Source organism: Nelumbo lutea, chromosome 8 (genome assembly GCF_056320005.1).
Source record: "Nelumbo lutea isolate HS-2025 chromosome 8, American lotus-T2T, whole genome shotgun sequence".
Lineage (NCBI taxonomy): Eukaryota > Viridiplantae > Streptophyta > Magnoliopsida > Proteales > Nelumbonaceae > Nelumbo > Nelumbo lutea.
This window is the reverse complement of record NC_142691.1, coordinates 17981372-18007377: the sequence shown is the minus strand read 5'-3', so window position 1 is coordinate 18007377 and position 26006 is coordinate 17981372. Positions and strand designations below refer to the sequence as shown.

The 26006-nt window shown below is 39.6% G+C and overlaps 1 protein-coding gene and 1 pseudogene across 1 annotated transcript; both read left to right on the top strand.

Moving 5' to 3' along the window:
- Positions 1-672: 672 nt before the first annotated feature.
- Positions 673-25881, top strand: LOC148843101 (calcium uptake protein, mitochondrial-like). Its single transcript, XM_088959693.1, has 7 exons — positions 673-1452; positions 2062-2129; positions 4805-5028; positions 5193-5276; positions 5997-6210; positions 24087-24383; positions 25221-25881. Exons 1-7 carry the CDS (start codon positions 1038-1040, stop codon positions 25446-25448), a joined length of 1530 nt encoding a protein of 509 aa, XP_088815819.1. The 5' UTR covers positions 673-1037; the 3' UTR covers positions 25449-25881.
- On the top strand, positions 7834-14380 carry LOC148843102 (NADH dehydrogenase [ubiquinone] flavoprotein 1, mitochondrial-like; annotated as a pseudogene).
- Positions 25882-26006: the final 125 nt, after the last annotated feature.

Here is a 26006-nt window from a genome sequence, read left to right as displayed (position 1 = left end):
AAAGACATGATCTTTGATTTAGTTACTTAGAGATTGGATTCAGATTTAACCCTGTCCATTACGATAAAGGCGAAAATCCGAATGTATGTAATATAACAATGTGTATAAATATTATACATGATTATATGTATAAATGAAAAATAATTATTTTTTAATTTTTTTTTTATTTTAAAAATAATAATGGAACATAGTTAAATTTGAATCTGATCTGAGTCTAATTAAATTTTGGGTCAGACTTGTACTGGGCTGTACTGGGCTTGGGTTTTTAAGCTTACTAACCATACAATAAAGTGGGCTGCATTGGCACAACTTGTGGCCTGGACTTAGAATTGCATTATATACATCAAAATTCATATAGAATAAAATTTTAATATCTTTTATATATAATATATCTTGTTAATTTGTTGCAACTTTTTTCATTATATTTTTCAATTTTTCTAAAAAAATCTTGCCAAGGATGCGCCCACCACCTGGTCCGGCTCGAAATGACACTGTCCTGCCTGGGCTCGTGCTGCGGGCTGTACCAGAGGTCCAGACTTCCCTTTTGAGTTGTGAGGGATTCCGGGCCAGGCAGACACGGCCCGCCCAGCCCGCGTGTTGGCCCGATACGGCTCGCTACAGTACGGTCGGCCCACATTATACATCTACGGATCTAGCTGCCTACGGCACGGCACTTACCAGGTTTTGCACAAGAGGTGGAATGGAAACAATGGGCGGTGACCCGGTGTCGCCTTTGGATTTACAGTCAACCAACTAATTAACCGTCCAAATAAAGAACCAGATGACGAGAGAGAGAGAGAGAGAAACACTTGGGAGTCGGAATTAGATTTTCTCGCATGTTTGGCTGGACGTGAAGCTAAGTTTGTTTAGTAACCTGAACTACCCTTTTTCTGGTTCTAATTTCTAATCTACTCCCGTCGTCCGGTGTCTCTATTCTGTCCTCACTCGCGTGCTTTCTTTTTTACTCTAGTTTTTATCCTTCTCTCTCGACGATCCTTCTTGCTTGTTCTATCCGTGTGTTTCAGGCGAATCATACTATGTATTCCCGCGCATCTCTGACGAGATCTGCACTGTCAATCTGCAGAGTAGCCGGAACCCAATGGTTGAACATGCGTCCATTTTTTAATCAAGCAGGAGGTTCAACTGCTGCTACTACTACTTCTTCATCTTCATCTTCTTCTTCTTCTTCTGTACCGGCGAGCTTGCTTACTAAGTCGACCATTAACGATGATAAACGAAGGGACTTTGTTTTCAGTTTGTTCTTGAAGTCTCTTTCAGGGATCGTTGTGGGCTCGGGTCTAGGATTTTGGTTGTGGTCTTCTTCTGCTGCTGCTGGAAATTCCTCAGTCTCTTTAGCTGATTTTTCACCAACAGTGGCTTCGGAGGACAAGCGGCACCCAGAGACTTTCCATGATGGGGGGAAAGAGAAGAACCCCAAGTTTCTTTTTGGAGGTATTTTGTTTTCTTCTAAATTTTCCACTTTCCGACTGTTTTATGTTCAGATGTAGTTCTTTTCCAATGTGGGCATGCCTACCGCTGTTGTAATATGTTCGAAGTTAGTAACTTCTGCATTTAATCAGTTCGGTAAATTGAGTGGGGAGTTCTGAAATCATAGCAGTGATGGATTATTGAAAGCAGGAGTTCTTTCCAGAACCTTCTTATTAGGGTTGGAGAATTGTTACGCTTATAATTGAATGATGCTTCTCCTTGAAACTGTTGGAATCCAATTACAGATAGCATCATCATCAACCTGACGCTGGGTCTATTTTCGAAATTTTGAGTGACATAAAAATTGCTTTTTTTAATATTTTTAATAACATTAGTTGTCATGGCTACTAGTTGATACTAGCCGCTTGCAATATGTACTAAATCAATAATTGAAATTGGTTGGCTGATTGCTCTGTTGGTGTGATTGTTCCTTAGCTGATAATCTCATCAGGGGAGGGGTTGGGAGGAATGAGTTGTTTTATATTACATCAGATTGTTTGAAGTCATGGTATCCATAGGTTTTGTTAATTCCAATGCCTTATTTGTTATTTACTGGTCTTGTTTGTTGTGCAGAGGCATATAGAAGGAAAATTTTCTTTAACTATGAAAAGCGCTTAAGGATGACTGCTCCACCTGAAAAGGTAACAACTTCATAGAATTTCAATTATATGACCATGCAAGAACTTTTGCATTTTATATTATGTGAATATAAGCCTGAAAGGAAATACAACCAGTTATCCTTTCTCAAAGAAAAAAGAAGCCTGAAATGTTTATATTTTATCTTGTTGGTACTTGGTACATTTAAATGGCCTTTTTGTATAAATTGTTATTTTTTCCCATATAATTGTTAGTTATGTTTGATCATTTAGCAAAAAGTTAGATTTGATCTAATCTACTTTTCGCTCATAACTTTTACTGTGTATAATCTATCCCCTCTTAAACTGATCGATTCCATTATTTTCTTGGGCACAGATTTTTTATGTTGGATATTTGATGAGTAACTTTCTTGGGATTATTTATTAGTCTTCTGTTGCTTTCTTAGACTTTCTTAGTTTCTTAGATATTTTAGTTCCATTCTTTAGTAAGAAACAAAAGATGGGATAACTTACATCTCTTTCTTAAAGTTCAGGTTAGTATCAAAGCAACCTTCAGTCTAGGGACTGAATGCAGTCAAGACAACAAACCATATATAAAGTCATCAGCATTTACATAAAGAATTTCATGAGTTAATGCTGAATGTTTTTTAATGATCAAAGTTATGCTTTTCTTGCTCTGTACAGGATGGCTTCTACCACTTATGTTATGGTTAGGGGCTTCTATGACATCATTAGTGATGAAGTGATCGGATAAAAGCGAGGGAGAGGGAGAGTGAGGAAAAGTTGTACACCTTGTTTGGGGATTTGCTTTGTAACTTTTGGCCTGTTTTTCCTGGTTAATAATATATACCAGTTCATTATCAACAATACACACTGTTACAATCCATTTGTCACATGTTGGTAGTATGGGATGCTAATGTGAGGTATCCCACATCGGTAGTATGGGATGTTGTTGTGGGGTATATATGTGTTTGGGTTCCCTCCTTCTAACAGCTAGCTTTTAGGGGTGAGTTCTCCTAAAGCACATAACACACACACACACATTAGTAAGGTTTAGTAACATGAATGATATAATAAGGTGCCTGCTTTATCATTTATGTTGCCTAGATGGTTTCCGTGTGACCCTTGTTGCCTAGAAAGGTGTCTTGTTGTTATAAATCAAGGTGTTTTGGTAAGGCACCCAACCAAGGGCACCTAGTCACCTAGGCAATGCCTTGACAAGTATGGCAAGAATATACACTACTTAGAGAAGAAAAGGATTCATGTACAGAGCCCCTATTTTATAGGACTAACAAAGAGTTTTGATGGTTGAATTGATTTTATTTGTTCAGTATTTTGTTTTGATAATAAAGTGAGATATATAGCACTGAAAACCATGCAAAAGGCCCTAGCTGTTCAGATAAACAGTAGGAACGGTACATAATTAGTCTTGAGCTGTCCATACAATAGACACATATAAAGGTACAGATCAACCCAAGGACGTGGCATACCCCAAGGAGTTTCCTCGCTGTTGAGCCATGATATAGCAACTTGCCCTTCTCCTTCTATCACCACATCCCTCTAATACTGAAGTGCTAGCAATTTGAGGCCTTGAATAGCCACCATATTTCTGTTTTCTAGAAATTATCAATGCCCACAGTCCCTGAAAAATTTAGCAGAATTTTTCTTCTTTATCCCATACTACCTCTCCCACACCTGAATCACCTGGGTTGTCTAAACAGCAACGATCATTTCCTTCCAGCTTCTGGAGGTAGCCAATTTATGGCAACCAAAGACTTCCAATTTGATACATTAGACACAATATACCATCCCCATATCAGGTCATCCATTTTGATGCCTTGAAATTCCTTACACACTATCAGTGTGCATATTTTTCGCTTTGATCAGCTCAATTATGTGTCTACCTTAATTTCCTTATTTCCAAACAACCTTAAATTCTTTCCCCCCATATTCTCAACAGAATAGCAGCTCTTGTACTGTGCCATAACAACTTCATTCTTTAGTGTGACATCTCAAAACATCTTGTGAGAAGAGACCTATAATGTTTAGTGGTGCATTCCATTGTCTACAAACTAGTGAGAAAAAAATGACTTCACATGTGGCAAGAAGATGGATAATAAAGATAAGAATTTAGTGATACTTTTGAGAGGATTCTGGTCATCATAAGTTCAAAACACAGTGCAGTACTTCTATAATCATGTTCTAATGCAATAGTCAATGTAGACATCCATATAAATTTGTGTGCTGGAAATTCCTGAAGTCCCTTTAACCCTCCCTAGTGATGTTCATATTTCATATTGCACTTTGATCATACAAAACATTTCAGAATGCCATATTACAACAAAAACGTAAATGAAGAAAGTTTAGTACAATAGCTTGGGATATTGCAACAGCCCAAGATACAAAAGATTTACACTAATGCCCAAAAAAGCTGATGCCTATTGACCCCTTGTTTTTCTAATGAATCTTCCTTCCCATTTGCAGTTCTTCTAACCCAATTATAGGAGCTTTCTAACTCCCTTGCGAGACCTATTTCCCTGAAAACAGACCTATATATCCAAGGAACTTTTTTTTTTTGGTGAAAAAATATTCAAGGAACTTGGCACTAGCCTTTTGCCCAAGTGGTTACTGATTAAAAAAAATGATAAGTAAAGCCTTTTAGTAGTGTTTTGCTTATGCCTGCCTTATTGATACATCTCTTCCACCTTGTATTTTTCCAGGTCTTTGAGTACTTCGCATCTTTCCACACTTCAGATGGAGAGGTTTTTATGACACCAGCGGACTTGATGCGGGCAGTTGTTCCTGTATTTCCTCCATCCGAATCAAATCTTGTTAGAGAAGGGTTTTTGCGAGGGGAGCGAAGTCCTGGCGAGCTGCACTGTGCTCCTTCAAAATTCTTTATGCTTTTTGATACTAATAGTGATGGACTTATATCTTTTGCAGAGTGAGTTGCCCATCTGTGACTTCTGTATTGCTAAATATTAGATAAATAGGGTTTCAATTTTCTAATCGGATTGCTTGCAATCAAATTTCTTGGTCCTATATTATCAAGTTTTTGTCTTTCTAGAGATGTTTCAGGATCAATCCATTTATTATTTACTAGAACAGGTACATCTTTTTAGTTACACTGCTCAGCATCCCAGAATCAAGCTTCTCAGTGGCATTCAAAATGTTTGATCTTGACAACAATGGGTATGTATCTCATGCTTTGAAAATGTTTCATCTTCAATGTAATATCTTTCTCATGCTTCATCAAATATGGAGTAGAGGGGTAGTTTGAAATTATATACTTGGTATCTATGCCATATCCCTATGGATGCTGTTACTCTGGCCACGTATATTGCACTTAGATGTCATAGGCCATTATTAATATCAATTACTGTATGATGCAATTATAAAAGTTTACTGTGTTTGGTAGCCCCACTGGAACTCTTACACATGAATTTATTTCAAAAAATGACTACTACCAGGCATAGATTCAATGAAACACTTAAGCTAGCTGGTTCCACGGTGTGGAACTAGTTCTTTAATGACTTACATGATAGAATAGTAAAAGCCTCTGACACATGTACCTCTTGATGAATTTCGAAACCAGTGGATATGATATGAATTTCATCTAATGTCTTTGAATTAAAAGGGTCTCAATTTCAGAGAATTTGTTTTTATTTCGCACAATGTTTTGCATGTAGACTGTAGAGGGGTGTGTACTGTAAATTTCTTTTTTGTCTTAGAACCTTTTTCTGTATCTCTATGCTTGTCTATTAAAAGAATGTCTTGATTACTTGTTGAAAGGTGTCTAATAATCTCTTTCTGAGTTGTGAAGATAGTTCTTATTTGTTTCTATATCTAGCAGTTTCCTTGTACTCAAATTTGTTAATGCTCTTGGTGTTGATTTGTTACATCCATTGACAGAGAGATTGACAGGGAGGAGTTTAAGAAAGTCATGGCTCTAATGCGGGCTCACAACAGACAAGGGTCTCATCATAGGGATGGACTACGAACAGGGCTCAAAATTGGGAAGTCTGTTGAAAACGGAGGTCTATTGCCGAAATTCTTCGGCAAGGATGGAAAGTCATGTCTCCAACATGAAACATTTGTCAAGTTTTTGAGGGATTTGCATGATGAAGTATGTCTTCCTTTCTTCATCCTATTTTGTTTCTTGAGCTAATTTGAATCACTGGTGGATTGATGGCCTTGTTTGGCATGGCATATTTGGGTACACCATATTTTCTCACGATATGATTACTCTTATTTTTTTTTTCAGAACAATTAAATCAAGTTCTTGGGGTTGGAAACAAGTTGCTTGGGAGTATTTAACAAGATCTTTTCTTGTTCGTACCTGCTAAAATGATTTTTTTTTTTCTATTACAGTTAATAATTGCCAAGTTATTTTAACATGTAGAATGGAGGGGGTGACAAGATGCAATTTTTGGGAGGACTTTTGGTATTTAGGTATGCTTTTCAAGATGGGTTTCTATCATTATACCTAACAGCATAGCTTCCAACAGCCTGTCTGTATGTATAGGGGTAAGGCTGCACACATCTGTCCCTCACCAGACCCCTCATCGGCTGGACCCTTGTGCACTTGGCTGCCCTTTTTCTTTTTCTTTTTCTTTTTTTACTTAACAAGATAGCTTCCAAAAGAGTATCTGTTTGGTAATGGTATGAGGTGATAATTAATGAGATAATTTTGGGTTTGCATTTTTGTTGCCATGTTAATTATTGGAAAGCTCAGGTCCTAGAAAATTTGTTGGTAAGTTAAATAAATAAGGAATTTTCTCATGAAAGATGTAATTTCCTAGTAGATATTATTAGCTAAATAATGCAATCTGACTTTCATCAATGAATTTTATCCCTTGTTTTCAAGATAGTTGGTTTACATATACCCTCTGAGATGTCCTTTTATATGAATAGAAGTGTTGGATAAGATCCTTATTTTGGGTCTTCTAGTTTTAAGAATTCTAGACATTGTTTTCTTGTAAAAATCATAGTGATTGCAGCCTTCACTTACTTCTATTAGGGTTTTAGTCAACAATGCACAGTTGAAGGGTTCCATGGAGGGTGTTTGCAATTATGAATTCATGACTAAGCATGGAAATAAAGTATGTAGCCAGAGGGGATTGGTCTTGTATAACCTACTCTTGTTGATGTGTTATCATCATATTGAAGGGCAAGAACAGGCATATATTTGAAGGGAAATCTAAGCCATGGAGTCTATGACTACATTAGGAGGGAAGATCCAATTAATAATATTTTTCTATGGCATCCATTTGAAGGAATTGTGAGTGCTTAGATATGCTAGTTTTTCTATTGTTTTCAAATAGTATAGTGATGTATAGAATATACATCTACATGCTTCATACACTCTTACCAGTATCTTCTTGTATGCAGGGTACTGGGGCTCAGTTTCTTTCTTACATATTAATACTATTTATCTTTGTTTAAGACAAAAAGGCTTTGCTTTCCCTGAGGAAATATTAGATAAGGTGGGGTGATTGTTGCTTTCTACAAGGACCTATATTCGGCACATGAAACCTTAGACCAAAATTGGATGGTATTGAATTTAAAAGAATCTCTGATGAAGACAAGAAAATCCTTAAAAGGAACTTTGAAGAATCTGAAGTGCTACTGGCTTTAAATGAATTAGAAGGGAAGAAGGTGCCAGGTCCTGACAGCTTCCTGATGGCATTCTGTAAGAAATGCTGGCATCCACTTAAGGATGAGTTCATGTTGGTCCTTCATGAGTTCCATGACCAGTCCAAGATATCTGTGGAAGCAAACAATACTTTTATCTCTTCAATTCCAAAGATTCAAGAAGGCTGTTACTTTGAAAGATTATAGCCCCATTAATTTGATCGGGAGCATAGACAAGCTTATAGCAAAACTTTTGGTCAACCAAACCAGGAAGGTACTGGGAAAGATCATCTCTCCATTATAAGGAGCATTCATAGATGGGCACCAGATTTTGGGTGGCTCTTTGATAGCAAATATTGATTCCAGAAGAAGGCAAGGAGAACTGGGGGTGATATTTGTCAATTGGACAGGGAAAAAGCATATGACCATGTCCAGTGGAGCTTCCTAGACTATTTATTACAAACAATGGACTTTGGTGTTCAATGCAGGAAGTGGATTCACCCATGTCTATCATCAGCCAGATTCTCAATTTAGTGAATGGTAGTTCTAGAGGCTTCTTTGAAAGTGGGAGCAGGCTACGACAAGGCGACCTGCTCTCACCTTTCTGTTTGTTTTGGTAGTTTCTCTCACCTTTCTTATTTATCATAGTGACAGAGGCACTAAGTATGATGACCAGTGAGGCTGCAAAAGGTTATCATATTCAAGGCTTCAGAGTAAAAGAAGATAGCAATGCAGTTACCATACTACATTTGCAGATGATACCATCATCTTTTCTTGAGCCAGGTGTTCTGATTTGCCATTCTTAAGATGTTTATTGATATGCTTTGAAGCAGTATCTGGCTTAAAAGTTAGTCTTCAGCAGAATGAGTTGTTGCCTGTGGGGGATGTCCTCAATATTGTTGAATTAACTGTTACTCTCGGGTATGGGAGTCTATTACTCCCTTCCACATACCTGGGACTCAGTTTTGAAGGCGCCAAGGTGAGGCTAGGTGACAGAGGGGGGTGCCTTGTCGCCTAGGCGATGGATTTTTTTTTTTAAGTAAAAGACATAGATCCTAGGGTAGTTCCCTAGGTACCATAACCATATTTCCTTAATAATTATTCATAATTTTCATAAGAAAAGTATAAAGTTCATGTTAAAAGTATAGAAAATCAACATATTTCTAGAGAGGATGGGTCGAATGGCCCATAGGCTGTTCTGATTTCTTTATGTCTCTTTTCTTTTTGTTAATGGGCCTTTATGTTTCTTGTTTAATTAAGTTAATCGCCCAATTAAGGGCCTACTTGTAATTAAAGAAAATTTGTAATTATTTTTAATGAAAAGATTAGGGAAGGGAGAGATGTTCGAACAACTCTTCTCCGAAAACCCTATTACAACCGATTTCTTCTTCTTCTTCTTCTTCTTCTTCTTCTTCTCTCTTTGCTGCTGATATCTACCTTACTTTCACACCTTTTAAATCAGTCCTCTTATTCTTTTGGGATGTTTTTCTTCTTGGTATCATAGCGGGCTCCTTTCTTCTCCTTTTTCTTCTTTCTTTTTTTACCATATATAGTGTGTATGGAGAGCTGAATCGAATGAGTGGTTGAAGAAAGTATTCAGCCCAGTTGGTAGTGGTCTTTTGGAGAAAAGGTTCCTATCGTGTTCATTGTAGATAGACTGGGCCAAATGGGCCCTAGCCCATTTGTGTCTTTCTAATTGGTTCTTTCTTGTTTTGTTTTTTCTTATTGGGCCTTTAGCTCTTGTTTATGTTTTCTAAGCATAGTGCTGATGTGGATGCCTATTTAAGGGCAATCTTGTAACTTATGTAACTTAAGCAAGTTTATTAAAAAGGATTAGTGGGAGAAATGGGAGATTATCGAACTCCTCCTTTCTTTCTCTTTTCTTCTCCAATCTTCCTTCTTCTTCTTGCTGTCTCCTTCTTCTTCCCTAATTTCTTTTGCTTTATTCTAAAATATTCTACTAATTTTATTGGTTTGAATCACATCTTAGTATCAGAGCAGGTTTCCCTTTTGTTTTTCCCTTTTTTGTCTTTTTTTTCTCACACTTTTTTTTTTCTACTTGAAAGGTGTATGGAGAGATAAATTGTTGATTATTTAGAGATCTTGTTTGCCTAGTTGGTAGAGGGTTTGGAGAGTCAGAACCTGGCCAAAGATTGTCAAGAAAGTGGGACTGCAGATTTTTTTTCCCAAAACCCTAGTCGACTAGAGTTTTTCCAGTTACGGGTTGAAGAGGCTGTTTGGGTGTGGCGCTCAAGGCTTGGAGGGTTCCTTTTTATCTCCAAAAGTGGGTGGCTGTAGTTGGAAGTGGTTTGGATAGCTCTGGTTTGAGCGGCTACCTCTTCTCTCTTTCTCCCCGAAGGCCAAGTATGGTGAAACCCTAGTTTTGGGACTTTTAAGTGCTTGACTGACCTTAGTTAGGTCTATAAAGGTTAAAAACATTGTTTTCTGATTTTCGTTTGATTGATGGAGCAATCTGGAAGTGAGGTGAAGCAGATCCTGGTGTCGTGGGTTGGTCCTGTAGATTCTTTTTTGACAAGAGTGACTACAATTAAACTTGACGGAACAAATTACCTTGCTTGGGCACAATCTATTAAGATCCATGTCTGTAGTAGAGGTAAATTAGGGTTTCTAACGGGTAGTAAGGTGATGCCGGATGAGATTGATCCTACATATGAGAAATGGATGCAGGATAATGATAGGCCCCCAATTAACCTTACGTGTGCTAGGAAAAGGGAAATGGCAGAAATCGGTTAAGGGGGGAAATAATTGAACACATGGGGCTTGTCAGCTAGGCATTTATAGAGGAAGTCAGAAGGGAATAAGAAGAGTCTTGGGGCACTTATAGCTATGTTAGTTATGAATAAGAAAAGTGTTGGGCATTTATAACTAGGCCAACTGGGCATTTATGGGGGGGAGTTAGTTATGCTGTCAGAAGAATATAAGAAGGGTCTTTGGGGGATGGAGGAGGACAGGCTTTGGTTAAGTGAAGAATACTATGAGTGTTTGGGAGAGCCGGCGGTCTCTCGAAGAACCGACCAACTGTTACTGTTCTTCTTTTCTTCTAAACGAATACTAGTTTCCTTGTTGATATTCGAGTTGTGTGAATTCTACTGCGAGTCTGAGATTGTGTAAAGTTTCTGGGACCTAACAGTGGTATCAGAGCCCGTTTTTCCTCGGCCATGGTGACAACTAAGAAAGTGGCATCGCAGGTGGAGGGTTTCAAAGAACGCTTGACTTCTCTGCATTCTGAATTTCGTGTGGAGATGGATGGCTTACGCAATGAGATTTAGCGATTCGATCCAAAAAAGGTAGCAGCTGGACTTTCGAAGATTGTCTCTGGAAGGAAGTGTTCAAGATCTGGTGAGACGTTTTGATCTGTTGCTTCAGCAACAGGCCTATTCAGCTCCTTTGTCTACGACTGACATTGCTCATCCTTTAGTCGCATTGAGTCATGCGGCTGACAAAGGGAAGAGTGCAGCATTTCCGATGTCTTCCTCGATGCCGGTGCTGGAACATACTCTTGATTCACTTCCTCGGAAGTTGGAGTTACCTATTTTTTATGGGAAAAATCCAGACGACTGGCTTTCTCGTGCGGAGCGCTATTTTGAGATTAATGGATTGCTTCTGGCAGAGCGTCTACAAGCTACAGTTGTCTGTTTAGAGGGCGATGCATTGGCGTGGTATTACTAGGAAGTTGGTCGGCGACCCTTTCATGGTTGGATAGAATTCAAAGAGCTTCTCCTTGAACGTTTTCGATCGACTCAGGAGGGTAATTTACAGGAGCAACTCTTCTCGTTACATCAGCCTTCTACTGTTAAGGAATATTGTCGCCAATTCGAGGTGCTCTCCGCTCCCTTACGTGACCTGCCAGAATCAGTCACTGAAGTAGCATTTGTTAATGGGTTGCACAAACCTTTCCTAAACGGTGCCATGAAGCGGGGTGACTGGTATAGAACCAAAGACTTGGTGCTTAAGGGCTCTGGTTGGATTGTCAATGAAATGAAGAAATCTGGTCTTCGAGGCCATGGTGGAGCTGGTTTTCCATCTGGCTTGGAGTGGTGTTTCATGCCAAAAGTATCTGATGGCCGTCCTTCTTATCTTGTTGTCAATGCTGATGAGAGTGAGCTAGGAACATGTAAGGACAGAGAAGTTATGCGCCATGACCCACATAAACTACTAGAGGGTTGCCTGATTGCAGGGTTGGTATGCGGGCCACTGCTGCTTATATCTACATAAGGGGAGAGTATGTAAATGAGTGGAAAAACCTTGAGAAGGCAAGGAGGGAAGCTTATCAAGCTGGACTTTTCGGAAAAAATGCATGTGGATCTGGATATGATTTTGATGTTCATATTCACTATGGAGCTGATGCTTACATGTGTGGAGAAGAGGCGTCGTTATTGGAAAGCCTTGAAGGAAAACAAAGAAAACCAAGGTTGAAGCCTCCTTTTCTAGCTAATGCAGGGCTATATGGATATCCAACAATTGTTACAAATGTTGAAATTGTGGCTGTTTCCCCCACCATTTTAAGGCGTGGTCCTGAATGGTTTGCTAGTTTTGGCAGGAAGAACAATTATGGGACAAAGCTATTCTGTGTCTCAGGCCACGTGAATAAGCCTTGTACAGTTGAAGGGGAGATGAGTATTCCATTGAAGGAGCTGATAGAGAGGCACTGTGGAGGAGTTAGAGGTGGATGGGATAATTTGCTTACAGTGATACCAGGGGGTTCTTCTGTTCCATTGATTCCAAAGCACATATGTGATGATGTTATGGATTATGATGCACTCGAGGCTGTCCAAACGGGTTTAGGGACAGCTGCTGTAATTGTGATGGACAAGTCAACTGATATTGTGGATGCAATTGCTAGGCTCTCTTACTTCTATAAGCATGAAAGTTGTGGGCAGTGCACACCATGCAGGGAGGGGACAGGATGGCTGTGGATGATCATGGAGAGGCTGAAGGTTGGAAACGCGAAGCTGGAGGAAATAGACATGCTCCAAGAGGTGACAAAGCAGACACACCATATATGCATTGGGCGATGCTGCTGCTTGGCCTGTGTAGGGACATATCAGCGTGTGGTGTGCGCCCATCCACTATGCCTGGAGTTACTGGTTTGGAAGTGCTTATTCATCGGCAGGGCCTACCTGATTTTGAAGATTCTTGGGAGCCTTTTGACTTGCTTCGAGACCAATTTCCTCATTTTAACCTTGAGGACAAGGTTAGACTTTGGGTGACGGGTAATGATAGGCCCCTAATTAACCTTACGTATGCTAGGAAAAGGGAAAGGGCAGCAATTGGTTAAGGGGGGAAATAATTGAACACGTGGGGCTTGCCAGTTGGGCATTTATAGAAGAAGTTAGAAGGGAATAAGAAGAGTCTTGGGGCATTTATAGCTATGTCAGTTATGAATAAGAGGAGTGTTGGGCATTTATAACTAGGCCAGCTGGGCATTTATGGGGGTTGTTAGTTATGCTGTCAGAAGAATATAAGAAGGGTCTTTGGGGGATGGGGGAGGACAGGCTTTGGTTAAGTGAAGAATACTGTGAGTGTTTGGGAGAGCCGACGGTCTCTCGAAGAACCGACCAACTGTTACTGTTCTTCCTTTCTTCTGAATGAATACCAGTTTCCTTGTTGATATTCGAGTTGTGTGAATTCTGTTGCGAGTCTGAGATTGTGTGTAAAGTTTCTAGGACCTAATAGATAACTACACAATTATTGGGTGGTTGGTAAATTCTATGCAGCCCCATATAAGATTCGTGGATGACTTCAGCCAAGGAGATTTGGGATAGTGTGACAGAGACATACTCTTAGAAATTAAATGTTGCAAGGGCCTACAAACTAAAGAGTGATGTGAAGAATTTAAGACAGGGGGAGAAGAGTGTGGCTGTCTATTATTCGATGTTGAAGTCACTATGGCAGAAGTTAGATGTTATGGAAGCATTTGTGGAAAGAAACATAGTGTTTGAGTTCCTTACAGGACTCAATCTTGAATTTGATATTACAAGGCAGAATATCTTGGTCAAGGATGAAGTGTCACTTGCACAGGCATACTCTATGGTGAGCAGTGAAGAGAGCAAGCGACAGGTACAGCTACAGACCCCACCTCCTCTAGAACATTTTGCACATGTTGGAATAAAACCAAAGGGGCTAAATGAAAAAAAGGAGGTGATATGTGAATATTGCAAGAAGCCGAAACATACTAAGGATTCTTGTTGGAAGCTTCATCTAGATCTTCTTCCCAAGAGGTTTCGGAACAACAACTTTAAGAAGGGTGGTTAGTCTAGAAAACCCAAGAATGCAAATGTTGCTACAGTGTCTGAATGTGAAGAAAAAATTGTTGTGGAATAGTTGGCAGCAGTGAAGGCAGAATTTGAGAGATATGGGAAGTTGATAAATCACTTGGGAGTGTACTGTTGCATCTTCCTCCTCTGGCACCCCCTCTACATCCGCGTTTGCCCATTCAGGTATTCGTGCTTCTGCAAATCATGCTACAACCAGTGTTTTAAAACATAGATGCGTGACGCGAGGTGTTCCACTACCTAGAGGCATGAGGTGTAGTTTAGAATGCAAGAGGCATAAGCCTCCCGTACACAAGGAGGCGTAAAGCCTCCTTAGGAGGGGGGGTTAGGAGCAAGATGAAGAGGGAGGGGGATCTCATTTTTTCTTTATTTTTAATAAAAATCTTTTATATTAAGAAGAATAAAGATGCATAACATTAGTTGAAGGGGGGGGTGGGTTTTGTCGAAGCAGAGCAAGACCCCCCTAACTCAAAAAAAAAAAAAAAAACAAATTGGGTTGCATCGAAAAGGGGGCGGGTGGGGGGTGGGGGGAGTTTGGGGGGTGAAGCCCCCCAGCGGAAGGGGTAGGGGGCAAACAACTTTCTTTCCCCTTATCTTTTCTTCTCTTCCCTTTCCTTTTCTCTTTTTTATTCTTTCTTTTTCTTTCCCTTCCCTTTCTTTCCCTTTCCTTTGCTTTCCTTTTTTTCTTTTTTCTTTTTTTTTTTTCTGTCTTTTTATATCAGTTGTGCATGAGGTGTACGCCTCTAGCACGCCTCATGAAAAAAGCGCAAGAGGCGTACGCCTCAGAGGTGTTAGCGCCTTTGGCATATGCCTTGGGGCGTTTTGGGAGCACCTTGCCTGTAGGCGTGCCTCCAGGCGTATGCCTCCCATGCCTTTTAAAACACTGGCTACAACCTCAAGTAATCGAAGAATCCTTTGGATAATAGATTCTGGTGCATCAGACCATATGACTAGCATACCCAACCTTTTTTGTTCATACCAGCTCCTCTCGAGTAGAGAGAAGATTTCTCTTGCTAATGGGTCTCTTTCTTCCATCTCTAGCAAGGGGAATATTAAAGCCTCTGACTCACTTGTATTATCCTCTATCCTTCATGTTCCCAAACTTAGCACTGACCTTTTATCTGTTAGTAGTTTAACAAAATCAATGAACTGCAACATAACCTTCTTTCCTACTTATTGTGTATTTCAGGACCTGAAGTCTTAGAGGACGATTGGGAGTGGGCATGAGGAGAATGGGATATACTTGCTGGATGTCTCTGATCAAAGTCTTGGATTACCTAGCGGAGTTGCTTTGGAGTCTGTTTTATCAGAGTCAGTTAATAGAGTCATGATATATCATTTTAGATTTGGTCATTTGTCTTTTTCAGCTGAGTCATTTGTTTCCAGAAATGTTTAAGGGAATATCCCTATCGAGTCTATATTGTGAGTTATGAGAACTTGCAAAACATTGTAGACAATCTTTTTTAGTGAGTAATAAAAGATCTATTTCTTCTTTCCATATTGTGCACTCTGATGCGTGGGGGCCATATCATTTACCTGCTATGGGGGGATACAAATATTTCATTCTTTTCATTTATGATTTCTCTCGTTACACATGGATTTACCTTTTGAAATCTCGGGATGAAGTTCCAAATATTGTAGAAAAGTTTCATGAACTTATACTTACTAGTTTAACACTCGGATCAAAATATTCCGATCTGATAATGCAAAGGAATATTTTGAGAGGAGTCTCTCCTCCTACTTTGATACCTTTGGAGTTATTCAACAGAGTTCCTGTTCCTACACTCCTCAACAAAATGGAGTGGCAGAAAGGAAAAACAGACATGTGGTCGAGGTTGCGAGGAACCTCCTTTTTGCTTCCCATGTTCCTGTTAAGTTTTGGGGTGGTGCTGTCCTTACAGCTACATACTTGATAAACTAAATGCCTTCTCGGGTTCTTGGGTTTAAAACTCCCTTTAGCTTGCTTTTCCCAAATGAGGATCTCTTCTCTCTTCCTCTCAGGGTGTTTGGGTGCACTGCTATGTCCACGTTCGCAGTCATCAAAGACATAAGTTTGAGCCTAAAGCACACAAGTGTGTCTTTTTGGGATATGCCTCCACACAGAAGGGGTACTGCTGTTTTGATCCAGTTCGTGGCACTTGCTTTGTTTCTAGAGATTTCACATTTGCAGAGTCTGTTCCTTTCTTTGGTACTTCTCTTGAGGGGGAGCATTCAAACGAGTTGTCTGCATTGTCACCATCTGCTCCTCTTCCAATTCCCATCGAATCTTCTTTAGAGTCTCCTCCAGTTGAGTCATCTATCCCTGCTCCCCCTCCTCCTCTTGTTCATCCCCCTGCTTTTTTTCCCATCCTATTATCCAGAGGTGGTACTAGAGACAAAGACTTAGAGACATGCAAGTTGTTTCCACGCCTTCAGATGTGCCTCTTGCTCCTCCCATCACTACTAAGGTAATAGGTCAGCTCTCTTCTACCACTTCGGATACCTTCCTTGACCTTGATCTCCCTATTGTCCTTCGCAAAGGCAAACGGAAATGTACAGCTCATTGCATTTCCAAACACCTGTCCTACAACCTTCTTTCCCCTTCCTACTATTCCTTCCTTGCCTTTGTTTCCACACATGCAACTCCCAGATTTGTTCCATATGGCTTGTCCAAACCGGAATAGAGAGATGCTATGATGACTGAACTAGATGCTTTGCATAAGAACAATACTTGAGAAATTGTGGATTTGCCTGAGGGAAAGGAAACGGTTGACTGTAAGTGGGTGTTCACTATTAAGTATCATTCTGATGGTACTGTTGAGAGATAAAAGGCTCGTTTGGTTGCTAAAGGATATACTCAGATGTATGGTATTGACTACTTAGAAACTTTTTCCCTAGTATCCAAGATGACTTCAGTTCGAGTTTTGCTATCTTTAGCTACTACTTTTGATTGGCTTATTCATTAGTTTGATGTAAACAATGCTTTTTTGAATGGGGACCTAAATGAAGAGGTCTATATGTCTTTACCTCCAGTGTATGGGAAGGAGATGCAAGGAAATGTCTGTAAATAGAAGAAGTCTCTTTATGGCCTTAAGCAATCTCCTAGAACTTGGTTTGACGGATTTCGGGCTGCTCTCGTTGCTTTTGGGTACACATAGACTCGGCTGGATCATACTTTGTTTGTTAAGAGGAGAGGTTTCTTAATGACCCTCCTGATTATCTGTGTTGATGATATTATAGTTACAGGTAATGATACTCAGGAAGTTGTTCATTTCAAGAGTTTTCTTAACACTGAGTTTGAAATTAAAAACTTGGGAGAACTCAAATATTTATTGGGAATTGAAGTTGCCAGATCTAAGGATGGTATCTTCATTTCTCAGCATAAGTATGTTCTTGATCTCCTTGTAGAGACTGGGAAATTGGGGGCTTGACCTGCTTCTACTCCTATTGACCTAAATCATAAGTTGTCAGCGACTGAAGGTGAACCATTGCCTGATAAGGGAGTGTTCCAGAGATTGGTCAGGAAGTTACTATACCTTTGCATAACTCAGCCAGATATTTCCTATGCAGTTAGTGTAATAAGCCAGTTTATGCATTCTCCCGGAGATACACATTTAGCAGCTGTTGAGAGAGTTCTGTGCTATTTAAAAGGGACTCCAAGGAAATGTATCTTGTTTGCTAAGCATGGACACATGAAGTTGGAAGCATACACTGATACTGATTGGGCCGAGTATATTGATGATAAGAGGTCTACTTCAGGTTACTGTGCTATTGGTAGCGGGGAACATTGTAACATGGACGAGTAAGAAGCAGTTTGTAGTGGCAAGATCTTCAATTGAAGTGGAGTACAGGGCAATGACACATAGAGTTTTTGAACTTTTGTGGGTGTGATCACTTTTAGATTAATTGGGATAGACAGTGAGAGACGCCAATGATGTTATATTGTGACAACTAGGCTGTTATCAACATTGAACACAATCCTGTTCAACATGACAAAACTAAGCACATTGAAGTTGACAGGCATTTTATACGAGAGAGAGTTGCCTCAGGAGAAGTCTATCTACCATTTGTTGCTTCTGAAGAACAATTGACTGATGTTTTGACAAAAGGTGTTCCTAAAGGAAATCTGGCTCATTATATAAGCAAGCTGGGCATGATGGATATCTATGCTCAGCTTGAGGGGGAAGTGTAGAGAGACTGGGCCGAATGGTTCCTAGCCCATTCGTGTCTTTCTAATTAGTTCTTTCTTGTTATGTTTTTTCTTATTGGGCCTTTTCTTTATGGACCTTCAGTTCTTGTTTATGTTTTCTAAGCATAGTGCTGATGTGGACGCCTACTTAAGGGCAATCTTGTAAACTATGTAACTTAAGCAAGTTTATTAAAAAGGATTAGTGGGAGAAAGAGGAGATTATCGAAGTCCTTTCTTTCTCCTTTCTTCTCCAATCTTCCTTCTTGTTGTCTCCTTCCCTAATTTCTTTTGCTTTATTCTAAAATATTCTACTAATTTTATTGGTTTGAATCACATCTTTCATTATTCAGACAGTCCTTGGAGTTTTTGCCCAAAACCCTAATCAGCTAGAGAATTTTTGATTGCGGGCCCCACATGGAGCTTCACCTTGGTGCTCAGTGATTGAAGGGGTTCTCTTTCTTTATATTGAAGACCGATTCAAGTTTTGTGCAGTTCTGTGAAGCCTACAGGGAGCGGCTGCAATTTTCTTATTTCTCCTAGGTTTCGGGTGAGATGCAGCTGGCAGATAAGACTTCATGGAGGATGGTACTTGGTGTTTGCTTTTTCCTGTTTTCCTTGTTTATCATTTGAAGTTGTTTGAGGAAGATGGGTGTCTCCAGAGTTGAGAATAAGTGTGGCGCAGAGTCCAGATAGGTTTTAGGAGCACCCGTAGACTTTATTGGCTATGACCACAATCAAGCTCGACGGGATTAACTATCTAGCATGGTCACAATCAGTAAAGATACATGTTTGTAGTAAAGGCAAGTGGGGGTATATCTCTGGGAGCAAGAAAGCACCATCGGAAGATGATCCATCTCATGAGAAATGGTTGCAAGAGAATTACACTGTTATTGGATGGTTAGTGAATTCGATGCAACCACAAATCAGTCAGCACTACTTATGGATGAATTCAGCTAAGGAAATATGGAATAGTGTTGCTGAAACCTATTCACAAAAACTGAATATGGCCATGGTATATAAGTTAAGGAGTGATGTGAATAATCTAAGGCAGGGGGAGAGACCTTTAGTAGTATACTTCTCAATGCTGAAATCCTTGTGGCAAGAGATAAATCTAATGGAAATAGTTGTTTGGGAAGGCACAAATAATGTTGAGACATACAGAAAATTAGTTGAGAGGAATAGGGTGTTTGAATTCTTGACAGGGCTGAATCCAGAGTTTGATATTACTAGACAGAATATCCTATCTAAGGATAATGTATCTTTGTCTCAGGCCTATGCCATGGTGAGCAGTGAAACCTAAGATGACTATAGGTAGTTCAGGTGGTTCAAGGAAGAAGGAGGTTATATGTGAGTACTGCAAGAAACCCAGACATACAAAAGATAAATGTTGTAAACTTTATCCAAAACTTCTTCCACCTCGTTTTCAAAACAAGGTTGATAGTGGGAAGTCAGGAAGTGCCAACACATCCACAGTCTCAAATAATGACAGGTGTTTCATAGATAAGAGGAATTTACCTGGGTAAATGGCTGGATAGAAAATGAATGGGGCCTAGAAACAAAAACATTTCAGGCATTTTCTTTTCACAATGTGTATACATCAAGGGAATTTAGTTTGGGTCTGGCATTTGTTTACTTTGTCTTACGCAGCCTGTATATTCTCATTACTTCCTGTTACTAATGCAGACAAACCGGATAAGATTCTCAGATATGGATGTCAATATTAATATAGATTCATGAGAGGGGGGTTAGAATTCCTTTTCCCACATCTAGGACAATTTCGATTTAGTACTTCATCTAATGTGCTTGATTCCAGACTTCAGTTTTTAATTTTAGGGGCCGTTTGCTGACTGCCAAATTGGTTGAGTTAAATTGTTTATTGGTCTGCCTTTCAGTGGATAAAACAATTATATATAAAGTATTCATGACATATTCAGCAGTAAAGTAGGCAATCCAACATGAAATTCAGTAATTAGAGTTCAAGCCTTACTTGATTGCTTACAACTGTAGGACAAGCTAATAACCAGTTGAGTCCATCCAATTCAGTTGGTGTTATCAAATGGCCCCTTGATGTCTTTCCAAACTCTATCAAATGAATGAAACTTTTTATTACAAAGCATCCTTAAGGTTTATTAAAATATACCATTTATATCCTTTGTCAAAAGAAAAGATAATGTCATTGGGGGCTAAGAAAATTGAGAAAGTTGGGCTGGAATATATTCATTTTCTTTTTATTTTTCTTTTCAGAAGGGCTGGAAAGTATTCAAGTACTACCTAGATGAGAGTCATAGGATGTCCACAATATGCATGTATTATTCTACTGGGCCAACATGCTTCCATAGAACTTTTTTTTTTTATCAGAAATGGTGACTTTCATTAGAAAAATTAATAAAGTACACTGTCACCAACCAAGAAAAGGGTGTTGACTCTTAGAAGAGAGATTTCATATTACAGAACAGCCCAAAACAAGTTCTCCCTGAAAGTTCCTTGTTTCACAAGGGTTTCGGCTGCTAATCCATTAGCTGATCTCCTTGTCCATCTGAATCGTACCCCAATCTCCCTTGCTAAGCAAGTTACTTCTCGCATGAGTTGACGATGTGGTCAGGCCCCCAAGTTATGTGATCGCACCCACCCAATTAATAATTTAGTCTCCTTTGCCTCAATCTGGTTTAGGCCCAATTGCTTAGCCAACCTTAATCCTTGGAGTAGGGCCAAAATCCCTGCTCTGAAAGAGTCTCCAACACCTATTGGACCAGAGCACAATGCAATCAATTTGCCTTCCCTATCTCTGAAAGCTCCTCCCACTTAGGGGGACCTGGGTTGCCTAAAGAGCTTCCATCAAAGGAGGGATCCACTGTTCTTTTATGATAGACCTTACTGAAGAAGAGCTTGCCACACTGTTCCATCCTCTATACAAGTCCTCAGCTGAATTGTCTTTAAATAATGGAGAAGATTTGAGCCAATGTATAACCTTGGTAGTTATGCGATCAATGACCTGCTCCTTAGATCTTTTCAACTCCTTAAAAGATCCTATTGTTTATTTCTTCCCAAATTGACCACAAAACAGCTACTCTTGTCGCTCTCCACATTGCTCTTTCTTTCCTTTTTGGGAGTCTAAAGAAGTTTGGATCAAAGAGTGTTGCTACATTCGAAGGAGGGGTCCACCTACAACAAAAAAGAGAAGAAAACCAATTCCAAACAAAGGAAACAAATGGACAGGATATTAGTAAGTGTGAAATTGTCTCACTACATTCCAAGTAGAGGATACACACATGGGGTGAGAGGCAACAATTCGACCTTCTTTTTTGAAGCATGTCAAGGTATTGATTTTCTGGAGCACCACCTCCCAACAAAAGGCCTTAATCTTTGGGGGTGCAAGGTTGCACCAAACCTCCTTTGTTGAAAAGAAACCTGCCAATGGCTTGAAGAAGAGCAATGTAGAAAGAAACACTAGTAAAAAGTCCAAAAGGGGAAACTGACCAAATTCTGCTATCCAGGCAGGACTGATCTAGGAAAACACTATTAATAAGGGCAATCAGATGATCAACCATTCACATTTCAGATTCCCTCAACCCCCTTCTCAATCCCAAATCCCAAGAATTACCATTTAGGTAGACAGAGGGAACTGTTTTTACTTTATTCAGTGAGAGGGAATAGATGGATGGGAATCTGTCTTTGAGGGAGATATCCCTGAACCAGACATCTTCCCAGAAGCGCACTTTATTTCCTGCACAAGTATCAAATCTGATATATGGGAGAAAGGAGGGCAAAACACCATGGATAGCTTTCCAAGGAGAAGATGCCCTAGGTTCAATACCAGCATCCCACCTTTTTTCTGCAATTCATGCATACTCACTATCACTTTGTGCCACAAGTTGTCCTATTGCAGAGGTAGTCTCCACAACCACTTCCCCAACAAAGCTATGTTCCTTAGCTTTATGTTTTCCTATGCCCAACCCTCCACTATGTCTACTCCTAGATACCACCTCCCACTTCACTAAATGCTCTTTCTTTGTATCCTCTGGTTCCCACAAAGTCCCTCATTAATTTCTCCAATTTGTTGGCCACACTAGTAGGGATCTTGAAGGTAGAGAGATAGTAAATTGGTAAGTTTTCCAAAGTTGACTTTATTAGGGTAATTCTTCCTCTCAAAGAGATGTAATTCCTCTTCCATCTTGATAGCCTCTTTGAGAACCTCTCCAAGACTGGGTACCAGAAACTTTCTGATTTTGGCTTCTCCCTAAAGGTAATCCTAGATATTGTAGCAGCCACTCACTAGTCTCACAACCCAACACTCTAGCAAGGTTTCCCACCTCTTCTTCCAATTTTTTTACCTCGGCCACACAGCTCTTTCCCAATTTATTTTGAGATTAGAGGCCCTTTCAAAATGAGTCACCAAACTTTTTAGATTAATTAAGTCCTCTTCTTCCCCTTCACAGAATACAATAAAGTCATCCACAAACCGCAAGTGTGTCGCCACCACTGCATCCCTCCCGATTCTCCAGCCTCTAATCAAGTTATTAGAATCGGTCCTAGCAATCAGATCACATAAGATGTCAGCCACTAAGGTAAAGAGAATGGGGAGATAGGATCTCCTTGTCTAAGGCCTCTCTTTTTTCGGAAAAGGTAATGTAATTTTATTCAGCACAGAGAAACAAAAACAAACTGCAATTCAGACCCAAGAAGGCAGTCTGAACTGCAGCAGGGATTACAATCTCCACCAGGAGCAAGACTGAAACAAAACGGGCAAGCTAAGATCTCTAAACTCCCCAGAAATGGAAATCCAAGAAATCAGCTTACCCACAACTCTCTGAATTACACCATCAAGACCCTTAGACCTATTACAGAAGACTCTACTATTCCTTTCAGCCCAAATGGACCACAGAATAGCAGCTGGGATTGTCTTCCACATTAGCTTCCCTCTCTTAGCCCCTTCAACTTCCAGCTACAAAGGTGTTCCTTAACTGATCTCGGCATGACCCACTTAGCACCCAAAGCTTTAAGAAAATGCATCCAAATCTGAGAGAATGGACAATGAAATTAGATTTTGAGGGGCTCACAGGATTCCAAATCCGAGTAGCTGGGAAATCAGACTGCCCCATGGTACATAATTTAGCAGCCATGGACTTCACAGAAAAAACACCATCCGGCTTCCATTTCCAGCACCACATATAATCCCTAAGCACATCAATCTTCTGATTATGAAGAAGAGTCATCAGCTCCAAGAATTCATCCAGCTCACAATCAAACAAATTCCTCATTACGAGAGGGGACCAAGACACTGTCAAGCAAAGAGAAGTAATCAGCCACAGTAGCCTCTTGGTTGACAGCACATCTAAAAAGATAAGGGAAGGAACTAGCAAGGGGGCCTTCCAAACACCCTTTATCCTTCCAAACACCACAGTAGCCTCTTGTCTAAGGCCTCTCTTAGGCAGGAAGAAGTCTCTAGCTACCCAATTAACCAAAATGGAATAGTGACAGGAGGTAATACAACCCTTTATCCACTTATACCACCTCAATCCATAGCCGCTATGCTTCAAAACGTCTAAAAGAAAATCCCAATCCACCAAATCATAGGCTTTCTTTATATCAAGTTTGCAGACCACACCTTTCTCCTTTTTCCAACCCTTGTAATCCACACATTCCTCTTTAGGCCTTGGACAACTTAGACAAGCAGATATTTGTAAAATATTTGGCATCCCAACCAGGTTGGCTTGTTTATGATTTGATCAATGATTTAAGGGTGCAATTGAAGCATGTGCTTTGAAATTTGTTTTGAATTTCTACTTGTCTATTCTTTCAGTCAACATTACCAAATTTTGGTTTTATGATTTGCAAGACATAATCCCTCTTCATTGTGCTTTCTATAGTTTTGGATGTTAAATTATCTCTACTATTTTTTTACAGATTTTGCTTTTGGAGTTTGCACATTATGATTACAAGTTACGGGGAACAATATCAGCAAAGGATTTTGCCTTGTCGATGGTTGCATCTGCTGATATGAACTATATAAACAAATTTCTTAATAGGGTTGATAAATTGAACCATGAACCACAACTTAGGGATATCCGCATTACATTGGAGGAGTTCAAGAATTTTGCAGAGCTACGTAAACAATTGCAGCCATTGTCATTGGCAATTTTCAGTTATGGGAATGTAAATGGTTTGTTGACAAGGAAGGATTTCCAGCGAGCTGCATCCCAGGTACTACCACCACCACTCCAGTCATTCCTCTATATTTTCTCATCTTTTACGGTGTGGAAGAAAGAAAAAAGAAAATCTAAAAAGTGATTTACTTGGTTGAAAAGGGAAACCAAAGTGGATAAGAAAATTTAAGATAAAATAGTAAGGTAAATTTTCTTTTTGGTCTCTTTTAGGCCCCATTTGCTTTTCAGTAAGTTACTTACCCGGGTAAGTACATTTACCCATTATTGAAAGGGGCAATTTTGTCCCATCCAAGTGTTGGTAACTTTTCCCTCTAGGCGGGAAAGTTACTTGCTCACTTGGGAGATGGGTATCACTTACCCAGGAAAATAAATTTTCCGTATACCCCACATATATCTGAAAAAAAAAACACCATCTTGGTCAAATAGGACCAAAATCCCATCGACCAACTTTCTCCCTCTCAAAATCCAAAAAACGAATGGTCCCTTATTTTCTCTCCTAAAATGTAAGACAAATCCAAGGAAATGGCAATGTTGATAGAAACAAAGTTGTAAAGTTGAAAAGCTTACCAAGTTATGGTTTGACTGGTTTAACCAATGGATACATTGTTTAACACATAAAAAGTGCTAAAGCCTGGGCCCAGAAAGTTCACTCAGTCACGTCACTTGTTCAACCAACCACCAGGTCAGATACTAATGATAACACTGCAATGTAGAGTGAGAGGAAGCAAGATGGGCCTAATTCTGTCATAAAAACGAAACCTATATTTTCTTTTTTATTCTCCATTTTTTCGCAGTGTTAGTTCCTGGAATTTGTTTTCCTCCTGTAAACAGGTCATCTCTTCTAATTCCTAATGAAATTGTCTTATGGTACCAGGTATGTGGTGTCTCTCTTTCTGACAATGTGGTTGACATCATTTTTCATGTATTTGATTCAAATCGTGATGGGAGTCTAAGTTCAGATGAGTTTGTAAGAGTTTTACATAGACGGGAAAGGTACTTAGGGCAACCCATGGAAGCAGGTGTCGTGGGATTGTTGTCTTACTGGATGAGATATGCAAGGGACTGTTCTTTTACAGGGATCCTTTCTTCTATATCTCGTTAACTGATTCTTGACCTCAAGGCTTACTGTGATATTCGAATTTATGGCATCAAGATCTCGATGACTTTGAAATGACTGTACAGTGTGGGTGCTGGGTTTTTTCTCCAACAAAAGTTGGCCGAGGAATTTCGAATTTGTGGGATTGCTTATGGATGACCAAATTTACCATTTCTTATTCAGGAGTGTCCTGATGGATCAGCACACGTAGAAGAAACTTTGCTACTAACGAGGATATGTCATTTGTAGTCTCTACATTGAGTCGTGAAGTGGAAGTATGTCTGCCCTAGAAATCTCTTTCACTTGCAACCTGACTGTACAGTTTGACATTTGTACATATTTTCCCAACCTTTAACTGTAGACACTTGCCTATTTCTGTAACATTGTGATGCCCAACACACTTCCTAATAAAATTCCTTTTTCTATTTGAAATTTTAAATGTGAGGTCCAAGTTTCTTCGTTGAAGTGAAGTCACACCAAACCCAAATTACAATAAAGGTTTTTATTTCACTAAAATCATCCTCTTTTAATGGTTAAGTACATTACTAGTGCTTATTATTATTT